The sequence below is a fragment of the Chanos chanos genome, chromosome 10 (assembly GCF_902362185.1).
Source record: "Chanos chanos chromosome 10, fChaCha1.1, whole genome shotgun sequence".
In the NCBI taxonomy this organism is placed as follows: domain Eukaryota; kingdom Metazoa; phylum Chordata; class Actinopteri; order Gonorynchiformes; family Chanidae; genus Chanos; species Chanos chanos.
The window spans coordinates 23,958,571-23,974,195 of NC_044504.1; the positions used below are offsets into that span (position 1 = coordinate 23,958,571).

At 39.5% G+C, this 15,625-nt stretch overlaps 1 protein-coding gene across 1 annotated transcript in view; it reads right to left on the reverse strand.

Moving 5' to 3' along the window:
- Positions 1 to 10,880, reverse strand: part of fcho2 (FCH and mu domain containing endocytic adaptor 2) — a 41,221-nt gene extending 30,341 nt beyond the window's left edge. Inside the window, exons 1-2 of the mRNA XM_030786890.1 lie at positions 10,740 to 10,880; positions 1,414 to 1,505 (exon numbers count right to left, since the gene is read on the reverse strand). Of these exons, the coding sequence (XP_030642750.1) occupies positions 1,414 to 1,505; positions 10,740 to 10,772 (125 nt within the window). The 5' untranslated portion in view covers positions 10,773 to 10,880. The remainder of the gene's footprint in view (positions 1 to 1,413; positions 1,506 to 10,739) is intronic.
- Positions 10,881 to 15,625: the final 4,745 nt, after the last annotated feature.

The following is a 15,625-nucleotide window of genomic DNA, read 5'->3' on the forward strand; positions in this document are numbered from 1 at the left end:
AAACCAAAGGACAAAGCAAGTCATGGTAAAAAACAAGGTAATCATTGCTGACAGATGCGGGGGTAAAAAGTGCTCAGAAGAAAAAGGCGAAGCTTGAGACTGAGCACTTGTGTAAGCTGTATAAAAGAGCATGTTTAAAGTCAGTCAGTTAAACCGTAATGGGGATTATAGAGCCACCTTTTGGTAGAAATGTAGAGATCGAAATTCCTCAGAGTTAGTCACTGACTTTGAAGGGATTTTTAAAAAGGCAGCAAATTATTTAATCCATAAAACAGATTTATTGTTGCTAGGAATTCGTTGGCCAGGGAGGGGGGACTTTCATTAAAAAATGACTGGAATCATTCAGACATGGTTCAGTCTTGTTTTATACCAGAATGTTATTTGAAGAAAGATTAATCGATTAAGGTAATCACTTTAAGAACAGATGTGGTTAATGTAAAATAATCCTCTCTGAAACAAAGCTTTTTTGGAAAGGTCTTTGGGTCTAATCAAATAACAGTAGATACAATAACCAGTATGTTGCCATATATATGCATTTCAGAGTCACATTAAATTTAATACTAGTCTCTCCACTTTTGTCTGAAGGAGAGTGGTCAGTCACAGCTCCATAAGACTCACAGAAGACCAAACAGTAAAACTGGAAAACCAAGAGTATTTACATTACATTGTACATTGTTTTTAGCTTTGAAAGCTCTCAATGGAAATTCAGAAGGTAAAGAATTCACACTGACATCACACAAACAGACCAGACAGGTCTCTATCTCCTTTTGTATATGTGTGTGTGTGTGTGTGCGCGCGCGTGTGCATTATGGCATGAATAAGTAATTAGCAGGTGCTGTGGCAGGAATATCACTTCTGTCTTTTCTACTAAAAAGGGACATTTCAGGCCTTCCAAACCCTGAGAGTGAAGCTGTGGTCACCTATCCTACATCCTCACCCCAAGCAATTTACACACCTCACACCCACACACTCTGACAGGACTTTGCATAGGTATGAATGCAACAATGGTTTCAAAAGTTTCAACAGCCAATTAAAGCCAGTTGTTTAAACTTTTTTAGTGCAACTTCGGGGCTGCATTTTCTCCAAGCAGAAAACATTAAGCGAAATACGCGTAATATTTAAATAAAATAGAGCAAAATAAACGTAATAATTAAAGGAAAAGAGATGGCGTTTAGTCTAAAAGGATTCTGATGTGCTCCACACCTGACAGCTGTCTTGCCAGAAATAAAATAAATGAGGGTTCCTGTACTATATATATAATATAATGATAATAATAGTGTAACTTCAATGTGGAAATGGTAGCAGTGAATGGCTGTGTCTCTTGTTGCAGCATGAGTCTTTTAGCATTGTTTTGCTAAGGGACAATGGATTACCACAAGGATAAAAAGAAAGAAAAAAAAACTCTGCTCTCACCTTTCTCTTATAAAGTCCGTCAGCTCCTTGCTGGATATCTGACCATGCTTCATGTTGTGGTAAAGAACGTCGAATCCATTGTTTTTTTCGCCCTACAAAAACACAAACAAACAAAAAAACAAAAGCCAAATTAAAAGGGGATATTTCTCAGAGGACTCCGATTAACAATCAGTGCATCAACAAACCTTTTCCTGCATAATAGAAAAACACATTAGAAAAACAAATAACAGGTTTTTTCGCTAACCAAGTCGGTTCTTTCCAAGATTAACGCCCTCATGGCCTGAATGGCGACCAAATGATTCCTAAGAACTTGCTGATCCACCATATTCATCCTAGACATGATTCTCCAATTAACTTAAACTGATCAAAATAAATGTTTTACAACAGAGGAACAGGAAGAATAGAGCTTCAGTCTGTTTGGACCAAGTTAGAATGAGCAGTTCAATCGATGTAACCATAGCGACACTGCTTTGGGTGTCCTGTGTCGGCATTTTAAAAATGCAAACCTCACAGAGATGCATTATTAATACTGAGGGCTATAAACTCAGACTTGTCCTGGTTCAATTGCATATACATTATTTTTCATAGTTCTTAACCAATAGCTGGAGACTCACTTAGCAACCCTGTGAAAAACATCTTGAAAACAAGTCAACAAGGGACACAAAAGTCACACACACAAATGAGGCAGTAACAAACAGGAAGGTTCACAGTGCTGTTTTACTAGCGTGTTACTTTAAATCAGAGGAAAATGTGTCAATCTTTTTTTTCCCCCCTCTTTTCCTCTTTCGCTGTCTGCTCAGCAGATCTGTTCTGAGTGACTGTGCTGAGGTCTGCAACCTGCACTCGCTGACCTCCTCATGTGCGCTGTCAGTCAAAAAAAAAAATTACAACATAGCAACAGCCAATGATGTCACGCAGGCTTCAATTCCAATGCAACAACAAGTTGTTAGTTCTGAGAGGATGACATCATGTCTATCGGTATGGCTGTTTTGTGAGGTCATTTACAGAAAATTAAAGTTAATTTTATGATTGTCACAATATGGCAGTAAGCTGTAACTAAAAGCATCGCAGAGCTGGAAAGAAAAAAAACAAAACAAAACACATGAAACTGCACCAGGAAATGACCTAATAAAAGCTACAGGGGCTAAAGCATGTACCGTAATGCAAGGGGTTTTCAGCCTCTTTAACCAGCGCTGTACACGGCCTGCCTTGGGTATAGCTTTTGCCTTAAATCTAATCTGTGTTTGTGTGTGTGTGTATGTGTGTGCATTTGAGTAGGAGTGTAGCCTGCTGTTTGGGATGTAAGCTTAGAGACTGTATTTGTGTATTGGGTTTGAGTGTTTAACTTTCATTTTAGTGTTTAAGGTCACTGCAAACATCGCAATATCAGAACCATGTGTACGTGTGTTCAGGGACGGTAACAGGAAAAGGTCACCATTCTGTTCCCTGCACACTGTGACATGGAATGCAGTAATATTAAAAAAAAAAAAAAGACACAAAAGCAAAACAAAAACAAACTCAGGAAACAGGTTTTTAGCGACCACACCTTTCATACACAGCACAATGCTACACTAAGTGCTCTTTCATTGGTTCATGTGGATCATGTGACTACACTGGGCCAACTATATGCTTGCACATACTAATCAAAATCACAAACTTGTTTTCACATAAATGTTTTAAGTCTAAATAAAAGGGGTTTGTAGAGGACAGTCAGCAGATCACAGCAGCAGCTGGGATGTGTACTCTGTCTATCACAGGTGTCATCTGAGAAAGACATGAAGAGGTAACTCTGAACATGCTGAGTGAGCGAACGAGAGCGAGAGCGAGAGAGAGAGAGAGAGAGGGAGAGAGAGAGAGACAGAGAGCAAGAGAGAGAGGGAGAAAGAACTGAATCAAAGCATTTGGTCACTTCTTGTCATTATAATCCAGTAACAAAAAACAAGAATCCCTGACAAATGGGAAAAACAGCATTCACTGTCATGTGAAGTTATAATGCTGACATATAAATTTATAGCATATTTCTTGTACAAAGAGCACATTTGTGCTGATTAGAAGTTTAATGCTCCAGTCATTTGGGAGGTTTTGGTCCCTCACAAACCCTTTCAAGGCCAGTCTGAGAAACCCCAGTTTGGTTCATAGGACTATACTCCATAACTTGCTGTCCATGGTACTCGGTCTGAGGGTGTCTGTGTGTGTGTGTGTGTGTGTGTGTGTGTGTACTGAGCTATTCAAAGGCACAAGCAATGGCTAACCACAGTTTTCATTAAAAACTTTGTTTCAAAAAGCTCAGAGAACATTATGAGAAAAATCACTGCACTAAACACACAAATTACACGTGCTCACAAGCATAAACGTACTACATGCAACTTTAGTGACTGTGGACTAAGTAGGAATAAACAGATTTGTGTGTGTGTGTGTGTGTGTGTGTGTGGGTTCAGCGGGGAACACTGGTTTCACTCACGGACTGGGAAACAGTCCCAGTTAGTCGACCAGCTGCAAAAAGCAATGACCCCTCAGAGTGTCTCTCTCTCTCTCTCTCTCTTTCTTTCTTTCTCTCTCTCTCTCTCTCTCTCTCTCTCTATGTGTGACACATTGTAGATGTGTTTTTTGGACCTCCCATTACCACAGGTTCTTAGAAACACAGGGAACACACCCTTATATACACACAAAAAAAGACTATACTAATATGGACAGAACAGCAACTTAATGACAGCGGTTCCTCTCCACACAGAGGTCGTTTTGAAACTGCACAGGTGCAGATGAGAATAAAACAGAACCCAAACAAGCAACACATTTCATAAAAAAGGAAAAAAAAAAAAAAAAGAAAAAAAAAGGGAGGAATCCCACACCCCTCCTCATACTTAAATTTTCACATGGACTACATTATGGATTACTCTCTCTGGACAAAAATGAGGGGAAAAGGACCCAAGAACAACGAAAAGTTTCAAAACTTGGACTCGGACACAGCAAACCTCACTGGTAAACGGATGAGGTCACAGTAGGTACAAATTAGTTCCATCAGAGTTGTTTTTCAGTCCAAAGCGGGTTAGCGCTTTTTCATCCTGTTCCACAGTCCTTAGTCATCTAACTGGACGCCATCAGGCAAGCTCATGTTAACACACTTTAAACAGCTCACATTTTAACTCTGCGCGCTCTGCTGACTGTGCTTAAGGTACAGTCATTAAGCGTACAAAGCAAAGTATGAGAACTCTTCAGATCACGTACTGTATTTGGTTCATTAGACTGGCCAGGGATTCAATTAGATTCAATTGGTTTATTCGTCAAAAGGTAACAAATGAGAGAGGAAGATGTCACAGAACAGAACTGGCCCACAACGCTAACAAACACAAGCATCATTCTCTAACTGCCAGACCAAAGTTGGGCAAGTCCTCAGCTTTGACAATGTGTAACCAGATCTTTACGATCCCTGGTTTTTCTTACAATTCGCAGAAAGAAAGGACATTTGCTGAATTCCAAATGAATGCAAAGCCAGGCACAACCGAGGTCAAAGATTACACAATCGATGCCTAAACGGTTACTATATTAACTAAGCAACATTAATGAGAGAAAGAATATTTAAAGATTAAGAAATAAGGTCCTTCTGTACAACTACTCTATCACTGACAAAACCACACTCAACCACGGATGCACTAATACAAAACTAAGACAATTACAGGGTTTAAGTTCACTTCCACTACGCATGCAGTCATTTGGGGGCACACACATGCCCTTTGAACTCAGTGCCTTTGTCTGAACTTGTTGGGCAGACTTCAGCCAGCCTCAGACATCTGTGTAACGCCAGAGACACCAGACAAAAAGACAATGGAAAAATTCTGTAATCAAACATCCAAAAGACAATGGCTTTTCAAAAAAGATCTATAGTTCACCGATCTTCGCTCACGACTAAGGATTAAATCTACGCAAGCTGAGAGAGGAAATGTCTGTCAAACTTTTTTTTTTCTCAGTATCATAACATGACAATCAACTGTTTTCTTAAGATCTCAAATTAATTAATTATGGCATAATCACAGCATGGCAATTTATTGCTTATTCAAGATCACAACTTCTTTTTTTTTCATTACACAATTACACCCTTATGGCATTTAGCGCTGAGTAACGATGAAGACAGTTTAATTTAAAAGGTAATGTGCAGTAAATCACTGTATTAGATTATGTGAACATCACTCTTCCATTCTGCAGCTTGTTTCACTTCAGACTGTCCACATTCAGTCAGGCTGTTACAATCCTGACAAATCGCTGTGACCTCCAGAAAACAACTGTCAGGTTGGGATAACAAGATAATTCATTTGTGATTTCAAGAAAACAACTGATTGTTTTGTTATGATAAGAAAAAAAAGAGTTTAACAGGCACATCCTGTCTCGTTTTCCCATATGAAATCTACTTTTTACTATCGCTACTAAAAAGTATTTTGATACCAAACACTGGATTAAAAGACAGGTCATGAGAGCCTTAATCAAATACAGCCAGAGAAATCCAATGTGTGACTTGTCAATACTACTACTTTTGAACAAGATAAAGCTAAATCTTCATCACCAGATCAGCTGAATGTGAGGTTAGGAGCATGTACGGCCCTCGCGCAGTCATGCTAAAACACACAGAAATTATGGGATGCTTTTCACATCAGTAACAATTCACACGCCCTGTTGGACTTTGGCCCAAAGAAAGCTTTCTCCTTAAACAGATGGAAAATATGCACCACTTCATGACATCACAGACAACATCTGTTTGACAGCCATGAGCAGGCTGCTACTTCAGAGGGCAAAGAGTAAGAGCGCAGATGTAACATGCTAATCTGTTATCATACTAAAAACGTTTATTCAATACAATAAAATAAGATGGACTGAGTGAAACAGCAAAGAGAACTTTTGAAAAACAGATAAAGCTGATGCTCCTAAGGTATCCACAACTGAGCTGAGAACTTATAATCTGCCCATTCATTTGGCCTAATACCAAGTGGTCATTAAAAGAAGAAGTTAGCACCTACACCTTTTGCTTTCAGGCTTTGCAAAAAAATTTATGAGCATAGATTAATAATAATGACATATTGCTCTTTGCCCTGCAGTTACAAATGAATGCTTAACTTCTACACTAGTTAAGTGACACTCACTGTGAGTACACACTAATTAGACAAGGATGGGATTTATTGTCATGTACATGAAAAATATGACCATATTCTGAGGGCAAACAATTCTGGCTTAACCCATGAAACATCTTTCATTTCTGATTTTTTTTTAAATGAATATACAGTTGACTTTTTTTATGCAGCTGAGCTCTAATTATTTGCTGAATAAATCAGATTTTCTGAGATCACACACTGAAACTGAAAAGCGATGTTTTCCAATAGAATGTTCCAGAAACCTTAGCTGAGGAACACCTTATCATCTAACTGATCTTGAGTCTCAAAATATCTTCATCTCAGTTTAGAGAGGAGTGTTTGAAGTTTAAGGTCACAAAGTATAAAACGGAAACCAACCTAATGCGGTTAGATAGGGTGAGAGGATATATGTGGCAACGTGTTTTTGTCTGTGGGAACAATGAAAGAGATTTTCTTCATACCCATCTTTGTTGTGGTGGGTTTGGTTTAGGCTACACTCGAGAGACCTAGTTCTTTTTTTCCCACACCGTGTGTGTACGTGTGGGCCCTGCCACCCACTTAACATTTCCAATGACACAGCCAACAGAACGCAAACCCAAACAAACAGAGCTGCCCTCGCGCCTGTTTGCGCGAGACACATATTCAAACAGAAACAAACCTGAATCATGTATTTATATGCCTGACTGAATCAAAGACTGAAAAAGAGTCTGACCCAGCAAGTACTGATCACGCATACAGAATCACACATACAGAAAGAAAATGATTCAAAACTAACACCTCAGAGGAAGCAGGCCTGTAAGTGTGTGTGTGTGTGTGTGTGGAAGCTGTGGAAGCAGAACAGCCCATGGTGTAATGTTGGCCTAAGGATGTTAGCTAATCATATTTTCCCATGATGCTTACATACAGACACACAGACAGACACAAATCCATTTCTTCCTCCTTAGCCCACAATCACTGCAGTGGCATGTAGCATGTTTATCCTGGCAAACTCTCTCAAATGCCTGGGGACCATATTTACCCCAGAAAAAGACAGAAGAAATAAAGTAAGAGAGACACATCCCCTGTGAGAGACACAGAATGAAATGATGCTGTGAGCAGTCGCCATCTCTCTGTCTGTTTCTCAGTGAGATTCACTAGCTGCATTACTTGCAATTATTCCCTTGTTCAACAAAGAGAAGTGTGACCAGGTAAATCTATGTTTCTGATGTCAAGTGTGTGAAAATGAGACACACAGAGAGAGAGAGAGAGAGGAGACAAATGGACAGAAGGAGCATGGAAGTGAATGTGTGAAAATCTGATAGTGAGTAAATGAGAGTGTCTCTTTCAGTGCTTTGGATGTCTGTGTGTGTTCTGCATTACAAACACACAGCTGATTATAGCTCTGCCTCTCTTCCTGACAGCCCAGACTACACACACACACACACACACACACACACACACACAAAGAACCATTTGATGATCAGACATCCCAACATTCCATCTTCTCTCCCTCTTTCTTCCTCCCTCTCTACTTCTGCACCCTTTCACACCAATTCATTCATCTCTCCCCCACCCCTCTCTTTTCTATACTCATCTTTCTGCCTTTACTTTTTCTTTATATTCCTCTTCTCCAGCCCTTGCTCACTTTCTCCTCTTTCTGTTGCTTCCTTTTCTCTGTACTGCTTTCTCTTCTTGCATCATTTCACTCTCTCTATCATCCTATCACATCTGGTAAGGCTACTCACTGAAAAAATAGACAAAATGACACAGCAGATAAAACCCCACAAGAAAAGTCTTTGTTCCTGACCTTTCAAAGCAGGTCAGGAACCTTTCAAAGCCCAGTTCATCTTCCTGTTATTCATTTTATATGTGTTTTCTTCTTCCTCCCCTCCTAACTTCTTAAAGTATTACTGTGCAATCATTTATTTGTTGAATATATAATTCCTCTTAAAACAAACAAACAAAAAAAATTTCTCAAACCAACTCAAAAACTCTTAAATCACTCAGCCAAAGTTAGTCTTCTGTCTCAAAGTTCACTCACAGCAAAGTCAATCAACAACTTATTCACCAACAACCTACAGACGCCTCCAAAGATTCACAGGGTTTCCAGGTGAATGTACAGAATGATTTTTCTGTAACTTTCAGAGATGTCTGGCATATAACTCACTGCTGACCTTTGTCACCTTTTTCTAAACTCTGATGGACCACTAACAAAAGTTCTCACAAAACTGATGTGCTTGTGTAAAGGAAACAATGCACAGTCAACATCCTTGGTCTCTCACTTCAGGTTCAAACCAGCAATCCTCCAGTTCCTGGTGTGCAGCCCTGAGTCGCTAAGCTACTAAAAACTCTCTTGAATCTATGCAGTTTTCAATCAGACTATGTACTGAAATAGCACCACTCTTTTAATTTAATGCATCATGGGTTTTAGTAAGAGGCATAGCTTAGCCAAATAAGCTAAAGCAGATTTAAAGGTATTAAAAATGGATGGGATCCCACTGTTCACCAGACTTCATTACTTTACTGATTCACAGATGTCCACCAATGCCTGTTCAAACTCACGCTCAGGTGTTGCTTTAACTCAAGCAGAGTTTAGCATGATACAGCAAAGCACTGCACTCCCCACACAGCTGTAAGTTGTCTGAGCCACCAGTAGAGAGTAAATGTCATCGGTGAGAAGTTTCACATCAACAAACCGTGACTTTCACGTTCACCGACACACACATGCACTCGAATACTGGTGGCTTTCCGGGGGTGAATGCTATTTGGCCATCTGATTATTATTAAAGAGAACGAGCATCTCACTTCCTCAACAGCTTGGATAACATTTATGGAATGTGACTCTTAACTATTAAGAAACATAGGCACGCACTCTCATACTCTCTGGTCTGTTTCCAAACTGATTTATTCTAATTTACAAAGTCGTCAGCAGTGGATATGACTATCTACACAGCCAATACATTTCCTGCAGCATCTGTGGATACGTGCAGGTTAAGAAAGACACGCACAGAGCTACACTGCTACCCTTTAATTATAGCAAGAGGAATACTTCCTCATGAAGTCCATTGTTTTATGTCTGTCACTGGGGTTATAAGAGCCCTCTGACTCCAAATGGAGTAGTTGATGTCTGATGCTAAGCACCGATAGCCACATGATACATGTAGCCTAAATGGACATCTGATCAAATATTTCGGGCAAACCAAGAGAATATTAGTCAACTAATTTTGCGTAATGCGCAAAAGCGATATAATACAATTCCATTTATCTGCTACAAGATTGAGGTCTCCTGACTACGAGCCGGAATGCCACAAACAGAGAAAAATGGGAGGAAACGGCGGGCAAGGAAAGTTACCTCATAACGTCCGTACAAGACGTGACAAATATTGTATTGATGACGAACGTGCGTTTGCGAATTACTTTTATAAAACTGTAGCAGAAGGAGACAATGTTGGCGTCTGTGACAAAGTGTGAGTACGCGTTAAAACAGTAGAGCAGACTTAAAGAATTTCACTGCGCAAAAAGACTTAAATAAAACGACTTTCTTTGACTACAGACTCCCTTACACAATAACATCTGGATAGGCAGTTCCTGACTCGCTACAGAGGTATAGACGTTAAGCCACGTCTAAACTACATATGATGTGGTCAAAGTACGACCAGTTCATTTCATTCCGACTTGAATGTAAGGTTCAAGAGGGAAGTAGCTGCATATAGGCTATTTGCACGAACAGAATGCCTGCTGTCAATTTTATCTTAAAACATATTTGGCGTGTGTGTTTTTCTGGTGTCTCACTCTAACTTAATTACGGAAGAAAATGACGAGTCGCACCCGGTGAATGACAGCTACAATACCCAATGGCTTCCCCGGGCAGGACCATAAACATTCCAAGATAGCTCATGACTACCAATTAGGTTAAACAGAGGTGGACTCCCACCGGCTGCCCAGTTAGATGGAGTTCACCAAGGCCCAATCCCCGGGGTGGCAAGACGGAATTCGCCGAATAAAGTAGCCCAGAGGAGGCTACAGTGCAACAGCTTTCATCGCGCGTCCTCAGCACTCGTGTCTTACTGGTAAGCGTTCCGATTCCCGAGTGGGGAACAAGAAAGCACATTTTACCACAACAAATTGCACTTGTAACGTTTACTAAATAAGAATGGGAGGGGATTTAAACATAACAATTGGCAATCAATCCCACCAACTAATGTAATGCCCAGGAAAACAACCACCTACCCAGAAATTTTCCAGGAAATAAGGCGCTATCATCTTGCCTGCCTTCCCACTCGGTCGCGGCGGCACCTCTCTTTAAATTAATCTAATTTCAGTTGACGCAGTTAATCCACCGTCCTCCCCCCGATTCTGTTGTGTCTGCCTTTCTCTCTTTTTCTTTGCTAGTCGTCTTTCCTCCCTCAGAGCCCCAAACTCCACCTACTTCAATCCAGAGACGAGTCTCTCTGCTTTTCCTTCCCTTTACCCCCAGTCTGTTTTGCTGTTTTGAGTTATCATGTAGAAACAGCGACACTCTCGGTAAATTGAGGGGAAGCTAACACAATGGCCCACTGGCCCTTATGAACGGAGGCACTGTAACGTTAAAAGGCTTCTTTGTAAATGACGGAATAACTCTCATCAAACTGCAAATACATTTAGGTAGTTTGTTATCAGACTGATGCACTGTATTGTTATTGTGTCACCAAATACCATGAGTAACACACAGGGATAGGGTTTGCCTGGCATTTGATTCCCCTGACATACGCATTTCTACAACGCGCAGAAACGTCAAAGCACTGTTCGTTCAGTGTGCTTAGTTGTACTTTATTGGTTTCAGGCATGTTCTTTCTTTCTTCAGGGCAGCATTTGTTTAGTTTTTCTTTGTTTTTGTTTTTTTATTTTTAGTAGTATGCCTGCGCTGCATTTGGGCAGCATTTCAAAATAAAAGTTCACATAAGGACATTAAACCAAATCAAATTTACACCACTCAAATGTAAGCTCAGATGAAATGGAATTCATCTTTGTATAAAATTGTTGTTTTATAAGAACTTGCCTACGGGGCACCAAGTGGATAATAAATATCACAGTCAGTTTGACTTGTGAAATTTGAAAGTACTTTGTAAAGGGGCAATAACTGTGTGTCAGCTACAGTATAGACCACAGGTGTTAAAATCCAGTCCTGGAGGGCCATGGTCCTGCTGTTTTTCTTGAGGACCAACTAAATAGAATCCCTGATTGGCTGAAGAGTGTCCACACCTGTTTTCAAGGTGAAAATCAACAGGTAACTAAGAGGTGAAAACAAAAATCAGCAGGACCCTGGCCCTCCAGGACTGGAGTTTGACACTCCTGATATAGACAGATGTGGTCATTCTGTCAAAATACTAGAACTGGTTTCAGAATAAGTCCCAGGTTTCAGAGCCCCAAAAGCATGATAGGTTTGCCAACAAAGAGTAAAAATGAAGTAGAGGCAGTGGCTCAGTCATGCCATCTTTGACAAAGTTTGTGTGTGTGTGTGGAATGAGAACATGCATAGAAGGAAACAAAAATGGGGGAAAAAAAATTCTAGCCAGTGTACACCCCTGCATGTTGAAATCAAGGCCTTGGAAAAAGCCAAAAAGTTCAGTGCAACTACTTTTGAAAAAATCATTTTACCCATATTGTGATTAGAAAAAAGATGCCAGGAGACAGGAAGCAAACAGAAGAGCGGTAATATTTATGTAAACAATTTATTCAACAATGTACAGATCCAAGCAGTGATCACCATTCATGTCCATCACAACATCATACAAATGCAATTATAAAATTACTACAGTACAATATAGATTCTTTGCATGATCCAAAATATTTGGTGGCCCCAAAATTACCTACTTTTTTTCCTTAAAATTCAGCAGATTATCAAAAACATGACAATCATATCCCTATTCAAAATGAAGTTTCCCCTGTGTCAGGGAGATGGTGGCGGTGTGCAAGCAGAGATACTTTAAGATTTACATGGCTGTAAAGATCAGAGGTTCTTCAATATTTCCTCTCCATAGAGACATTCTAATATACAGTAGTTGGTGCAGTATGTAGTTAGAAAAATGTTCTTAAAACATTCAATTTTTCATTTTTCTCTCTCTCTCTCTCTCTAGTATATGTATCTTTTTTTAATCTCTAAAACAAAAGCCCTTTCGAACACCCTACTTTATAAGTTATGTGCAATCTCTTAGCAAGCCAATACTGCTTCAGAAAAGATGAAGTTTAAATTCAAGGCAACATTACAGTAAATACTGCACTCTAGATTAATTATTATAAATAAGTCACTACTTTGTCCCTGGTCATATATTGTGTATTGTATTTTCCTTCTGCTCTATTTGAATTTAAAGTGATGACTTCCACACCTAGGGGTGAGTTTTCTAGAGAACGGGATCACTTGATGGAGCCGCTGTACCACTTTTTATATTGGCATGTAACTCTTCGGAGAGAGGATATTGTTACATTAAATAATCAGCGTAGTGAAGTGTTTCTGCTCGTTAACAAAACGCAAGTGGCTTTCTGATCAAACTCAGATGTTCTTATTCTATAAAGGAAACGGGACAGAAGGAAGGCATACGTACAGACACTCAAAACGGGAATAAAATACAGTAAACACAGACCTCCTGAGGTTTCTACAACACACACACACACGCACCCACACACACACACACAATTCAAGTAGAAATGAACTACATCACATAGCAGCGTCCACGTTTATACATAAGACAACACACAGAGTATAGATCCAAGATTCATTTGCTTTAAATGTAATTTTTTTTGTTATAACTTTTTTTTTTTAGATCAGTGTGTGATAGAAGCAAATGACAGTCATACCATGCCATGCATGACTTTTTTAGACTGCAACGGAGGACAGGTGGAATGTGACAGAAATCACCATTCAAATGTGTGTACAAAGCACAAAGGGCCAAAGGCAATCAAAAACACAAACACCTGTGGACGCGGACGCCTGGTATCCCATGATTTTCTATTTGTACGTTTTCACTTGACTTCACTGCATATTACATCTGTGATTACGCTTCAGTTTTTTCACATGGCAAAATGTATCAAAGTAGATGAATAATTGCTTTCTTTCTATAATGTGGCAACTATGACCTCATAAGTGATGAATAAAGAGACAAGATATGGGCTCTTTGAGTACTGACCCTTTCCTCAGCCATTATTTGTGTAAAATCTGTTTTGCAGGTCTTCTTCACTGATGCATGCTTTTTGCCCATTCACCTATGCAGAGACTCATACATAGCATGAGCTTGATTAAAGCAGACAGCTACTCACAGCACTGAGATAGAGATGTTCACTAGACTGTGAGAAGACAAGCAGCTGATACAGAATATACATCTTAGCTTTGGAGGGGTTTTATGACCCATTAGGGGTAACTGTTACTGTTACTGGTTTCACACTCCAAGCATGGCCATTTCCATGAATCAGCCTCTGATATCTACTGACCAATATCAGAATTAGATGAATTTAATACAGGGAATGCAGTGAAATTAAGTTTGTGATTGCATAAATTGTAAAACTGCAAATAGGTCATTAATAACAGACATTCTATGCATTCTTCAGTTTCACATAAATGTATTTCCTGTAACTATCAAACATCACGTTACTGATCTAAACTGTGAAATCTGTACCTAATTACTTGATACACCATGCATTTAATTCTGTAAACCGAGGCATTTATAGATGTCGCTTGCAAACAGCGAAGAGTTTTGGAAATTTGATATATTCTTCAACTTATACATTTCCCTGTAGTGGAGTGTCCTCTCATTTGTTGCCCTCCCTCTTTAGATTTCGCTTTGTGAATTTGACTGGATTGTGTCAAAGTCTCTGTCCTAGTTAATATGAACTATTAGAGAAGGTGCATGTAGCTGTAGTGATGCGTTAAGCCGAAAATGAATACAGCCAAATGACTCTGACCTGCAGAGGAGATTTGACTGCTCTTTCTATGCTCCAGACCCCTTTGGATCATGGGATACATTCAGGCATCTTCTGCAGTAACACACATCTCATTCAAATGAAACAAACACAAAATACAAAAATTCAGAAATATGAAACAAAACAAGAGCCACTGTCGATGTTCTGCTGTCCATGATTCACAGTATACAATAACAGGAGACGCAGCATACAAAACTTTTTTTTGTCCTTCAGAACTGTCAATTGAAACGGCAGTACAAGTTTTGTACAAGTTTTTCAGTCATAGTATCCCATTGACTAATGTGGGCATTTAATAGGGCCACCACCATGCACAGATCAAACCCAAGTACCCTGCTGTGTCCAGCCAATCAAAATGGTCATAACAAACACCTTCAAAAGTCATGCTATGATTAACTAAACATACACAAGAACTTACTATGGGGAAAGTCAAATAATGAGTAATAATTCAGAACTCCTGATAACCTCAGGAAGTTAGCGATGAAATTTATGCTGTTTCAAACTAAAATGAATCAAAAGAGTCAGTGAGTGTATGTAATCCAAGCAATGTCACTGATCTTTCTTCTCTTAAGCAAAGGGCAATCGAAAAACTCTGACCCTCTACCATCCCACTGTACTGTAGTGCATTTCTGTAGACCTTTCTGGTCTCCACTGAAGCATGCTAGACTCAAATTCATTCGCTTTAAGACAAGTCACTTTTAGTTACAACAAAGAAAAAAAGACAGGTTTGATTAACAGGTGAATGTTTTGTTACCCAAAGACTGGTAGCGCTGTTCAACTGTTAAAACTCTGTTTACAAAAGGAAAACACTCCTTTACACAGTGAGATGAGTTTATTACTGTCATTATGATTTCTTTTTATACTCAGTTTACCCCATTGTCAGGATATGCAGAAGCGGTAAGCTACTGTTTAGACAGCAGGTTTATAAATATAATAGTTTTTAGTTTTTAATTTACTTCACCTTACCATCTACTGCTGTGTATGAACTAGCAGCTTTGTGTGGTAGACATACAGTTGAAGAATTTCTCGCAAACCTCATTTTCATGCAGTCTACCCAGCCCTCTACCCTCCCATGCTTATTAGCTAATGGTACAATCCTGTCTAAAGATCACACCGACCCACCCACCCACCCACACATACCTCCACGTAGTATGTTCCAGCTGATG